General features: G+C 32.0%; 2 protein-coding genes across 2 annotated transcripts; one reads left to right on the top strand and one right to left on the bottom strand.

Moving 5' to 3' along the window:
- Positions 1–1,693: 1,693 nt before the first annotated feature.
- LOC130815018 (F-box protein At4g18380-like) lies at positions 1,694–5,337 on the top strand. The gene is made up of 2 exons (XM_057681347.1): positions 1,694–3,212; positions 4,898–5,337. Exon 1 carries the CDS (start codon positions 1,997–1,999, stop codon positions 3,194–3,196), a length of 1,200 nt encoding a protein of 399 aa, XP_057537330.1. The 5' UTR covers positions 1,694–1,996; the 3' UTR covers positions 3,197–3,212; positions 4,898–5,337.
- A 2,548-nt stretch (positions 5,338–7,885) lies between these two features.
- Positions 7,886–10,989, bottom strand: LOC130815017 (F-box protein At4g18380-like). Its single transcript, XM_057681345.1, has 2 exons — positions 9,454–10,989; positions 7,886–8,454 (listed from the first exon to the last, which is right to left on the bottom strand). The coding sequence occupies exon 1, from the start codon at positions 10,686–10,688 to the stop codon at positions 9,471–9,473; it is 1,218 nt and encodes a 405-aa protein (XP_057537328.1). The 5' UTR covers positions 10,689–10,989; the 3' UTR covers positions 7,886–8,454; positions 9,454–9,470.
- Between the last annotated feature and the right edge of the window lie 2,507 nt (positions 10,990–13,496).

The raw sequence follows: 13,496 nt of genomic DNA on the forward strand, positions 1-13,496 counted from the left end.
GTAGAAGGCTGTGTCAAACAGCGATGTGGAAAAGAATATTCAGAATTGTCAGATCTCATATACAACGATCGTAGTTTTGTTAATTTTGAATTATTTTTGCTTAAAGTTGTTATGTACTTGTTAATTTTTATCTCTAATGCAGATGTCGTATGACTCTTTATTAATGAATCATATATTATTAAAAAAAAAAAAAGTTAGTGAAGAAATAGGAGAAACTAAACATTAAAAGAATGTTAAATAAAGTTAATGTGAACATATGTGTATAATAAGCACTATAAAAAAGTGAAAACAAAGCTAATGGAAAATATATGGATAACTAATATACCATACGAATTAAAATTAAGATTGATAAAGCTAATCATATTCCAAAAATACTCCGATATAAATAAAAAACTAGAATCTAAATCTAAATTTAAAAAAAATAAGAAATCAAATAAGTGCAAAGAGTATATATTGTTTTAGAGAGTCTAAAGATTTATACTTGTCCTTAACTCCTTAGTAATTTTAAATTTAAGACGCTAAAAATATAAATATCAGTAGTAACACTTAAATACTAATTTTTTAGAACAAACCTTGTGAGATTTATATTAATTATTAGGAGTACGATACAAAATTTATATACTTTATATGAGAAAGGATATAAAATTTCTTGCGTGGACAGACATGGATTAATATTTTTGCTTAGTTTTCTATTTATTAAACTTGTTATGAATTTTATGATAACAAATTTCGTTAGTGGAGAAGTTCAAAAAACTTAGGACTTACCAAAATTATACTACCTTCAATTCGTTTACTTGTTTTATTTAGTTTTTCAACACTATTCATTAATTTCTCTTATTATGTGATTTGTTCTTAATCTATAAGTTACAATATAATCATATGAGATCTTGTTTAATTCGTCATATTGTAAATTTTATTAATATCAACTTTTTATAATCTTTATTTAGTGCAATTAGAGATATTTAAAATTGAAAACGTATATTAACAAATGTGTCAAAATTTAATAAGACAAATAAAAAGAATATGAGAGACTAGTATGAAAAAAGAATTAATTACTTCACACAATATGTTAATATGGTTGGTCTATTCTAGATGTTACTATAATAATTCAATTCAAGTAGCCACTATTTTTTATTTTTTATAATTCAAGTAGCCACTATAATTTTTATAATTACTTGTACTATTTGCATATATTTAAAATAAATTTTGAGTTTTAATATTTATAATGACGTATTATAAAAATTGTAAAAATTATATATTAAAAACTTTGTATCAAGACATATTTAATAAGATCCAACATCAATATATTATTATATTTTGACTTCAATGTATATTTTGAATTTTTTTGTTTTAAAGTTAAAAAAATCAAACGGCTCGTTTGGTAGGTGATAATAAACGGTGGTAATGAGAACGAAAACTAATGTAATTTTAGTTAAAAATATATTTACTATTTTGATGGTCATGTGTGTCCAGCTTCAATCATTCTATTTTTTTCATAAATTTTATACAAATGTATTACCATTGACAGTTATAATATTAGAGTAATAGAAATTTATAAATAAAATACTTTATTTATGATCCATGAAAATAACATAAAATTTTTATTGAAAGTGGAAAAATAAACAGGATGGGAGAAAGTAATTAGATGACATTTATAATTCTTAACTACTCCATCTTGCAGGGGGGTTGGTTTGTGTGTGTGTGTGCGGGGGGGGGGATTGTACGCGCATACAATAGCCTGTCCTTTTCTTCTCTCTCTCTTTCTCTCTCTCCTCTCATCTCATCTGTAATCTGTATCTGTATCTGTATCTGTATGATAATCTCTTCTCGTGGATCTAATCTCTTCCTACCATTCATCCTTCTACCTCACCTTCTTCACTTCTTCATCATGCTCTCTTTTTAGCTTTCTTCATCAGATCTGCCTTTCCTTTTCTTAATCCTTGTGTGTTTTTGTCGGCAATTAGGGATTTTTGATTCCCCTTTTTTTCTTCAAGAAATGTCTTCATTTCGAACAGATCTGGCTATTTCTAGGATTTATCCAGAACCCATGTTAGATTACAGCTGTGAATATGATTCTGACGCTATTGACCAATTTGATAGATTACCAGATTCTCTGCTTTTATTGGTTTTCAATAGGATCGGCGATGTCAAAGCTCTTGGTCGTTGTTGTGTTGTTTCTAAAAGATTCCATGCTTTGGTTCCTCAAGTTGATAACGTTGTCGTTAGGGTTGATTGTGTTATCTCCGATGATGATTCTTCATCGGCTGCGTCTTCTTCAGATAAGTCTCGTTCTCCCTTCTCTAGTCTTGTTCGTCTCATTTTTGGAAATATAATTAAGCCCATCCAAGTTTTGAGCCAGTTCTTAGGCCCGAAACGATCTGGTCCGGGTGGTGTTCTGGCAACTGGACCGTCTTCCTCGTCTCCGTCGACTTCTTTGTTGGTAGGTAATGGGGTTAATGATGAAGATGGAGAGCAAGGAAGTGTAACTCACCATTCCCCTACTCAAGTTTTGAAAAATTTTAATGAGATACGTTTCCTGAGAATTGAGCTTCCAAGTGGTGAATTGGGCATTGATGATGGGGTTTTGCTTAAATGGAAGGCTGATTTTGGGTCTACTTTAGATAATTGTGTTATTCTTGGTGCATCTTCCGTTGTTTACAATGCTAAATCCAGTCAAGTGAATGAAAATGACCAACTTAGCGAGGATAATGGAAGTATACCTGAATCATTCTACACCAATGGGGGTCTAAAATTGAGGGTGGTTTGGACTATTAGCTCGTTAATTGCTGCATCAGCCAGACACTACTTATTGCAACCCATAATTGGGGAACATCAAACATTGGATAGTCTAGTTTTAACTGATACGGATGGTCAGGGGGTGCTGTGTATGAACAGAGATCAGTTGGAGGAGTTGAGGGTGAAGCCCTTATCGCCTTCGTCGGCATCCAAGAGGACTCTTGTGCCTGCATTGAATATGAGATTGTGGTATGCGCCCCATTTGGAGCTTCCTGATGGGGTTGTATTGAAGGGGGCAACATTAGTTGCTATAAGACCTAGTGAGCAGTCTGGTGTTAATGCTAAGAAAGAGATTTCGGACCTGTCTTGGGTTTCCACTGCATTTGAAGAGCCTTACGGGACAGCCGCTAAGATGCTTGTAAAAAGACGGACATATTGCCTTGAGATGAACTCCTTTTGATGAGTACTGATTGCAGGTATATACTAGTATAAATTTTCATTTACTGTGTGTTCCATGAGGTGTCAATTTCAGTGTTTTCATATGTAAGTAGTATATGTTTTGCGATAACATTCATTGAATACTGTTTCGTTCTATAGAAATACTAGCTCCCTATGTATGTGTCTATTGAGTACACAGATTTGGGCATAAAGAGTTGTATACTTGTATTGAAATTTGAAACTTCTCTGTTTGTCACTTATGAGTGAAATTAGAGGCATATTGAACAATGTCTTGTATTTTTGTTGGTGACCTAGTTTTCTAATCACATTGTAGAAAAAATTCCTCCAATTGAGAATTATTGTCACTCTTGGGTTTTTTGACACTATTTATCGATGACTCTTATACTGTATATTATTCTAATCTTAATCTAGATATTAATATGTCATCATCATTATATCCGGGGTATTCCGCTCATAAAAAACTATGATCAGGGTCTGGGGAGGAAAAACGACAGCAGCTCATACCCATAGAGGAGAATGCGGTTAAAGAGTCTCTCGAGCCGAGAAAGGTCTTCAAAGAGAGAAACCTGCAACTTACTTACAAATAGAATAAATTTTATTAGTGCATTTTACAACCTAGATGTTAATATGTAGTCAAGTGAAACTTGTTTGATTCATGTCAATGTAAATTTTATTAATATTAATTTTTTATAATTTTTGATAATGCACAATTAGAGATATTTAAAATTGAATTAGTGCATTGAATAGAAGGGAAAAATCAATTGGATTGGATTTGTATGTATCGTTGACATAGTAGCTGTTGAATAATGTTCGAAAATGTGCTACATATTTTTTTTTGTTTTTGGCCATTTGCCTTACGAGGCTTTTAAGGGGGTGTTTCTTTAGACTGACTTGGAGAAATGAATGACAACTTTTAAAAAGAAAGTCCCAAGTATTTGTTTGTTTATAAGGAAGGGGAATAGAAAACTGATTTAAATTTGATAAATGTTCCATGTCCTTGTTTGTTTCTAGGAGAATCAGAAAGTACTTACGGTTGACATTTTAGGAACAAGTCTTAACTAAAAGTCTGACATAACAAATAAGGGACGAAGACTTTTTCAACATTAAAATCTCTTCTCAAGTCTCAATTAAAAGTCTCATAATTTTCATTCCCGATTGCCAAACATCCTCTAACGGTCTATTTGATAATCGATACTAAATGGTGGAAATGATAACGGTAAGTTAGTGTAATTTTAGTAGAAATATCTCTTGATAAATTTAATTGGCCATTGTTATACTCCTTCAACAATCTAATTTTCTTCATAAAATTCATTGCAATGCATTACTATTTAAATATGTAGTATTAGGTAGTAATGGAAAATTATGAAGAATTTTTTTTTATGATTATGACCATGGGAATGACGTGATACAAATCATGAAAATTTACACTACAAATCATTCATATTCCCATCATTTAGTACGTTTACCAAACGGACCGTATAGATTTTAGTTAGGTTGCAACCGTATACTATATCTTGTTGGCCAAGAATTATTTGCTACTACCAAACACCAATGGATCAAAGCTATAAGAGGATTGAGCATCTAGTGATGAAGATGTTTTAGCATCTATCTTGTTATGAGTTGCATCTCCATCTTTAGTTGTAACGAATACAATTGTTACATAAATTTGAAGTTAAAGGAACTAAATTATTTGTACTTTCAGGGAGCATGGTGTGTCAAAAAAGGAGGTTCAAAGACAGGAAATACAATTTTGTTCGCACAACTTATGAGCGAGAATGGTGCGCCCTTCGGAGGCAATGTTGCGGAATTGTATGGCTGAGGCGCTAATGATATGTCGCTTGTACAGAACGAACTGAACTCATCCGGTGCCTTTCATGATATGTCAAGTATAAAAAACATGAAGCCATAGCCGCAAGCATGGTACAAAGCTAGAACTTTTCAGTTTGTGAATGTTTAATAATCATCACTTGTCGATTGTGAATATTGTAGGCATGAATATGTTGATGCTTTATTTGATGTAAGTTTTTTATATCATCAAGCAGTGTAATTTTGCACTCTGATGTTCTTCCACTCCCTCTAGTCTTTTATCATCCCAACTTTGAGAAACATAATAACATCTATAAAGTAGTCCTTCATTGTGTAGTTTTTTCTTTGTCTGGCGATGGTGAGGTACAAGTTTGATATAACTCTGAACGAGGTTTTGATAAATGTGTAGAATTCGAATTCGGTATAGGATGGAGTAGTATTTTTGTAACTCTCATTTCACCCTATGGAGCTAGGTGTGTTATGGCGTTTGGGCCAATTTTTTGTTGTGACCCTTCTCTCACATGTTACACATAGCTAACCTAAAGATTCGTCCATGTTGTTGCGGAATTTGGTTGTGAGAGGTCGTCGTGCGCCTTTCCTCATTTTTTATTCATTGCCTATGATCGAGATCAATAAGCTTTATTAGTAATTGTATCCAAACTAGCATATGCGTTCCAACTTATCGTGCAATTGAAAGAACAATCCACGTAATCAACATATGAAATGCTTCAAAAAGAGCAAACGACAAGTACATGTGAGCATGAAAGCTTGAAAATTTTGAGCTTCTCACAACTACAACTCGTGTTAAAAAGATTCTATCATTTGTTCCTTTCCACCCTTTCTCGCTTTACGCCCACCACAAATCAAATGGTTCACTTTTTATTTGTTCTTTTTGAGCACCCGGCAAGTTGGATCTTCAATAGGTGTTGTACAACACTGATTACTTTAAAGCCTACAAATAAATGGGGGCAAATCTTCATATGACTTGTCCTAATACCAAAACCCTAACAATAATCGTCTCCTTTGCAATCCAAGTCTTCTGGTGTAGTGATAATTGTTCTTAATCAATTGGATAGTAAATCAAATTTTGAAAAATTATTAACTCAAATGAGATATTATGTCATTTGCTACAAAATCGAAAGGTGTGGATGGTCATTGGAATTCACATCATACTTAACTACCTCGAAGATAGGGAGTTTAAAGTACCTTGTTGCATGCAATCTCAGAGGACTGTAACAAGTTTCCTTCTTTGTGCGTTCCACAATGTACTTGATTGTATTTGACTCAACAACTTAACAATTTGATTTCTTATAATTGAATACATTTTCACAAGATCCTTCAAGTATGCAATATTATTAAAAACCATGGGTGTTCACGGATATGTCTACGACCCTTTACCGGGAAATGGAGTGCATTGTTTACGTATCTGCTCAATATACAATTGTATTGATGGGGCAGAAAATTGAGCCATTATGATCCACATGGCATCGTCATCAACTATGGTACCTATGTAAAAACCAAGCAAATGAAAATACATTTTCTCACCTATGTCTAACGTTACTTATATCACAACCAACCAGAGTTGTCAATATATACTCAAGTAGTTAGAAGCATCGTATCTGTGTTTTAGATTTTTAATAGTTTTTGTCTAGTTTTCCTTTTCTTTCATAGTTCTATTTAGTTATTTATTTATTGTGCTTCTTATTTACTTTTGCTATTATGACTCGGTTACAGTTTTAATGTGTGTTGTAAGTTGGGGTGTCTTCCCAGGCGCATTGGGTCTCACTCGTCCTTCTCTTTGCATGAACCTATCTATTAAGGAATAAATTGAGTGCACACATTTCTCCTTACCTTCTGCTTTCCTTACCTTCTCCTTGGAAGGAGCACGAGTATGACTTATCCGCTATCCTCCTCCCCCGGACCTTGACTTGTGCGGGTTACTGGATTTATAACTATGACTAAAACTATTCACAATAGACTAATTTGTTACTCTAATAATACATCAGTAAATAATTTGATAAATAAATTTCCTAAACACAAAAATGGCAATGTATAACAATCAAGCATTTCACAACAAATACTGATAGGAATTTCACACATAATATTCACAACTAGGGCATAAAAGGGGGAAAAAATCTTTAAAATCATACTTTGAAAATTAAAAAGTGAAAAAGTCTACTACATGGATAAAAGTCAATAAATATGAAGCTCCTTCAACAACTACTTGAACGGTTCAAGGGGAAAGTCAAAAAAATCTTAAAAATCATACCTTGAAGAAGTGCAAAAGGATTAGATTTCATCACAAATTGAGGGTTATGTACGAGTTTTATGTCTAATAAAAATCGCTTATATTGTCAACGGTTTTATAACCGACTACATTTAAGTAGCGATCCATCAATTGAAACCAACCGTAAATATAAATTACACAAAGAACACTCTATGTGCCTTCCAAATTAAGAAAGTAGGTAAGGATGCCGATAATGGAGGGCAAAATGAGTCCTAATGAGAAATAAAGGAGTACCAACAAAATTAGCTGAATCCTTCTTAGCTGGCTACCAACTACCTAACTTAAGACACCACCTAATCTATATTGGCACATTGCCCTACAGCCTACAGATTACCACATAAGAGCTACCTCATTTTCTTCATAACAGGACAGATATTTAACACAAACACAACACAAATTGTATAAAACAATTTCACCGAGAGACGCACTTCATGTGCACTTCATACATGGGTTAAATAGCCATTCTCATACGCATTATAAAAACTCCTTATTTGAGGCTGTCTCACTGAGAGACGGTCTCTTATAAAAGTAACCCAAACACAAATCATCAACTTTAGGGCATACTCTACACTTACAGGACTGCAAAAACATACATTCAGAGATAACAAGTTAATCCACTATATCATATACGCTGTAACGATGTTATGAATTCAAAGTAACGAAGAGAATGTGACACTAGTCACAGAAAAGACTACACATTTATCAAACTATCACAAACCCTTGTGTCGTCGCCAAAGAAGATACTTGCTTTTAGATGTTACGTCTCTCGAAGTTGGATTTATAGACTAGAGAGGAGTAGAAGTAACATCAGAGTGCAACATTACACTGCTTGATGACATTAAAAACTTACATCAAATAAAGCATCAACATATTCATGCCTACAATATACAGAGTTGATAGATGATGATTATTAAACATCCACAAATTCAAAGCTCTAACTTCCATCCAGTACCTCGTTTGCAGCTATGGCTTCTTCTTTTTATACTTGACATATCATGAAAGGCGCCGGATGAATTTGTTTCGTTCTGTACACGAGACAGATCATTAGCACCTCAGCCATACGCTTCCACATACATTGCCTGCCTCCAAAGGGCACTGCTGCAGTGCAAACAAAATTGTATTTTCTGTCTTTGGAACCTCCCTTTATGACACGCCCTGCCAACTCCCTGAAAGTACAAAGGATTTAGTTCCTTGATTGTAATGAACTTAAAAATTGACGTACTTGAATTTGTTAGAGCAAAAGATAGACATTTAACCCATGAAAAGATAAATGCTGAAAAAACTGCAGCATTTGATGATATGTCCTCTTATAACTTTGATCCATTGGAAATATTAAATTATCGTCGGTCAATAAAAGAAACTTACAAAGGATCGAGGAATTGGAAGCAAATGATGGGGAGGGATTTAAAGAGGTATAACTTCCATTGTTGGGATAACAATTTTAGAAGGAGGAATTTGGATGGATATGATTTTTATTGTTTGAATGACAATTCTAGGGCGAGGGATTTAAAAAAAAATAAAAAGAAGGGATTACGTCCCTTAATTTTATTAATAACCAATTCTCTCCAAATGTGGAAAAATTTTGAGATTTGGAAGAAAAATTATGTTAAACTACTTCTCACTTCCTTTTCCTCCTAAACAAACGAGGGAGGCTTTCCTTACTATTCCTTCCCCTTCCTTTCCCTTCCCCCCATCCCCTTCTCTTCCTTAAAATCTACTCCCAGATTCTTATCCACACATAAGTGTTAAAGATAGCAACACAACTAAATCGATTCAAACGACAGGCAAAAGGCCAAAAGAATCAACAATTTTCTCCCAATTTGGAACATTCAACTTCAAACATATTTATGTAATTTACACATCCAAGCCATCTTCAAAATGCCACTCATGAAATCATTTAAGGTTCACTAATCACTAGAAATACATAGCAGAGGACAAATTACATTAGGTTCCACATTCATTCATAACTGACCAACATACATGTAACAAATTTCAATACAACTCTTCATGCCCAGATCTGCGTGCTTATAGATACATACATAGGGAGCTACTTCTATAAAATTAAACAGCAATCAATGAATATTATAGCAAAAAAATTACATACATATGAAAAAACAGTGACAATTGACAACAAATATCATGGAACACAAAAAATCTATACATACCTGCAAATCAGTACTCATCAAAAGGAATTCATCTCAAGGCAATATGTCCGTCTTTTTACAAGCATCTTAGCGGCTGTCCCATAAGGCTCTTCAAAAGCGGTGGAAACCCAAGACAAGTCTGAAATCTCTTTCTTAGGACTAACACCTGACTGCTCACTAGGTCTTATAGCAACTAATGTTGCCCCCTTCAATACAACCCCATCAGGAAGCTCCAAATGGGGCGCATACCACAATCTCATATTCAATGCAGGCACAAGAGTTCTCTTGGATGCCGAAGACGGTGATAAGGGCTTCACCCTCAACTCCTCCAACTGATCTCTGTTCATACACAGCACCCCCTGACCATCCGCATCAGTTAAAACTAGACTATCCAATGTTTGATGCTCCCCAATTATGGGTTGTAATAAGTAGTGTCTGGCTGATGCTGCAATTAACGAGCTGATAGTCCAAACCACCCTCAATTTTAGACCCCCATTGGTGTAGAATGATTCAGGTATACTTCCATTATCCTCATTAACGGCAGCAGCGTTAAGTTGGTCATTTTCATTTACTTGACTAGATTTAGCATTGTAAACAACGGAAGATGCACCAAGAATAACACAATTATCTAAAGTAGACCCAAAATCAGCCCTCCATTTAAGCAAAACCCCATCATCAATGCCCAATTCACCACTTGGAAGCTCAATTTTCAGAAACCGAATCTCATTAAAATTTTTCAAAACTTGAGTAGGGGAATGATGGGTCACACTTCCTTGCTCTCCATCTTCATCATCAACCCCATTACCTACCAATAAAGACGTCGACGGAGACGACGAAGACGGTCCGGTAGTCAACACACTACCCGGACCAGATCGTTTTGGGCCTAAGAACTGGCTCAAAACTTGAATGGGCTTAAAGATATTTCCAAAAATGAGACGAAAAAGATTAGAAAAGGAGGAACGAGACTTATCTGCAGATGCAACAGCGGAAGAAGAATCATCATCGGAAATCACGCAATCAACTCGAACAACGACGTTATCAACTTGAGGAACCAACGCGTGGAATCTTCTCGAAACAACGCAACATCGACCAAGAGCTTTGACATCTCCGATCTTATTGAAAATCAATAAAAGCAGAGAATCTGGTATTGTATCAAAGAGATCAATAGCGTTAGAATCATATTCACAGCTGTAATCTAACATGGGTTCAGGGAAAATTCTAGAAGTAGTCAGATCTGCTCCTAAGGTAGACATCATTTGAAATCAAGGAATCAAAAACCCTAATTACCGACAAAAAAAGCTGTAGAAGAAATAAAATCGAAAAGAAACCCAAAAGTAATGGATTGAAGCCAGATCTGATGACAAAACTAAATAGAGAGTATGATGAAGAAGTGAATAAAATGTAGAGGTGTTAAAAGGATAAGAGGAGAGAGAAAGAAGGTAGATAAAAATGGCGTAAATGCGAAGAGGATGGAGGGAATGGTAGGAAGATGCGATAGTCTTACAGGTACAGATGAGAGTGAGAAAAGAGAGAAAAAAAAATAAAAGGAAAGGGAAGGAAATGACGGTGGGTGGGGAATGGGGATATATAAGCCTTAGTTCCGTACTTCCGCCCCGTTCTGAAATACTTGTTATATTAGAGTATTTTTGTATGGTAAAAAAATTTTCTATACTTACCTCTCATCAAAATTAGCTTTTTGTGTAAAAATTTTTGACATAAAAAATTATCCCATCAATTCGAAAATAAAAAACTGTCTTAATTACTTCTTAAATACTAATTTATCTGAAATCAGAATAAAATAAGTATTTATAATTTATCTATAACTACTACTAAAATAAAACACTGCTGACATCATAACCTTATAAAATTACTTACGTGTCGTTTCTTTATTAAAAATTTTCCTCTAAAATTAAATAATGATGTCATTGTTATTATAATTATCTTTGATTTTACTTCTTTCTAATTTTGTGTATGATTATATTAATTGCTTTTTACTTTTTTAGGTCATATTATTTAATGTATTAGAAAATAATATATTATATTTCATTTATTTGAATTATTTATAAAATCTTTTCAATTTTATTTATTAAATGAGTATTATTTAGTGTGTTAAATATTTTGAGATGGTTAAAACATAATATACTTTTATTAAAACTTGTTTTTGTTATTTATAATATTGATTACTTAAATATGATGCTTAATCTAATATGATTTATGTTGAGACTATCTTTATACAAGTCACTTATAATTTTTATGAGAGAAAAATTATCTTTTTTGTTTGAACTATTATAAAATAATTTCACATATTTCTATGTGCTTATATTTGATTTTAAAGTGTGTTATTATAGTAGTAATATTTAATATAAAAAATAAAAAATCGTATTGTATACTCTAGTTTCGAACCATTTGCTCTTTTATTAAAAATAAAAAATAAAAGTATAAATATAATTATATTAAATATATAATCAAATTTTTGTCTTTTGTTGTGATTTATATTTGTCATGAACTAAATTTTCACAATCACCTATGTGCACAATGTAAAATATGATACAATGTACATACAACTGTTCAGAGTGAAATGAAATATAATTATATTTGTTAAATTTTAATTTCTTAAATTATAAAAATATGTCAAATAATTTGATAAAGACGTACATCACATGGGCACTATCTAGTATTAAACTATAGAAAATGGGTGTCTAATTATATAGCATAAAATTTTATGAAAATTAGTATATATATATATATATATATATATATATATATATATATATATATATATATATATATATATATATATATATATATATATATAATTTTTAATATATGAATAAATAAAATAAAACATAATTATTATATGTATATATTTATTGGAACAATTGTCAAAATGTGATTAAATCTCACTTGTTCTTCATCAATATAAAATTTTTCTAAAAGTTGAGTGGTAAACAAAATTTTCCACATGAAAATTTCTAAAACCTTACTAGTGTGAGTTATTTTTCCCCAAAAAAATTTCACTTGGAAAAATTTCCTCACTAATGAGAGTGGTCAAGGTAATTCTTTTCACATACTCACCTAATTGCATTTCTACCATACAAATTTATCATTTCATCCATGATAGAAACAACTTTTTTCAATCTAATTAACCATAAAATACACACCATAGTGATGTGTTTTATTTATGTTTTATAAATGATTAAAATGTGATTCAATAACATTTTTAGCATGATTAAAATGGAAGTAGTATGCATTTTTATCAGAGTCTATACGTTATTATGACAATTTTTTAAAATCAAGATTTGCTATTTCAATATTTTTATCATAATAATCTAATCGTTCAAAATTTGTTTAGAATAGGTACTTGTAGTGAATTATGATGGCGAAAACGATTATCTTATTATTTTATCAAACACAACATATAACATAATTGATTTTTATTGTCTAACTGAAACAAGACCTGATAGCTTAAACCCTATTATAAAATAATACAAATAAAATGTCCAGGAAAAAATCCTATACAACTACGAATTATTATATTTAACTCATTGAATTAGCTTTGTGTACAATAATTAAGAGTAGTATAGAATAAGATTGGCCATGTGAATGTTCAAGACAAGTACAAAAGCACAAAACGTCCAAAATCTAAAGGAAATTAATGCTTAATAAAATTTTTTATGAATATATCTAAATTCAAAATAAATTATACTCCCTCTTATTTAGCCTAAATGTACCATTTAATTGAGCACATTTATCAATATACTATTTTTATCATTAATATTTTAATTGTGCATTATAAAAAATTATAACAAGTTGATATTACTATTTAATAAGAAGAATCAAACAAGTTCTCATATGCTTACGTTATAGCTTATAGATTAAAAATACAATATAATTTAAGAGTAATTAATGAAAAAAGTCAAAAGGCAAATGAGACAGTTATGTTAAATAGGAAGTTGTATAATATAAAAAGAAGTAAAAGAGAAAATTTAAGTGAAAAATCAACTTAACTAGAAGTTTAAATTAATGGTTAAGGGCTTAAGCTCCCAGTAATATACTTGATCACC

This window comes from Amaranthus tricolor, chromosome 6 (genome assembly GCF_026212465.1).
Source record: "Amaranthus tricolor cultivar Red isolate AtriRed21 chromosome 6, ASM2621246v1, whole genome shotgun sequence".
Taxonomy (NCBI): Eukaryota; Viridiplantae; Streptophyta; class Magnoliopsida; order Caryophyllales; family Amaranthaceae; genus Amaranthus; species Amaranthus tricolor.

Coding starts and splice junctions, on each gene's coding strand:
- LOC130815018 (XM_057681347.1), top strand. CDS start 1,997: ATGTCTTCATTTCGAACAGATCTGGCTATTTCTAGGATTTATCCAGAA.
- LOC130815017 (XM_057681345.1), bottom strand. CDS start 10,688: ATGATGTCTACCTTAGGAGCAGATCTGACTACTTCTAGAATTTTCCCT.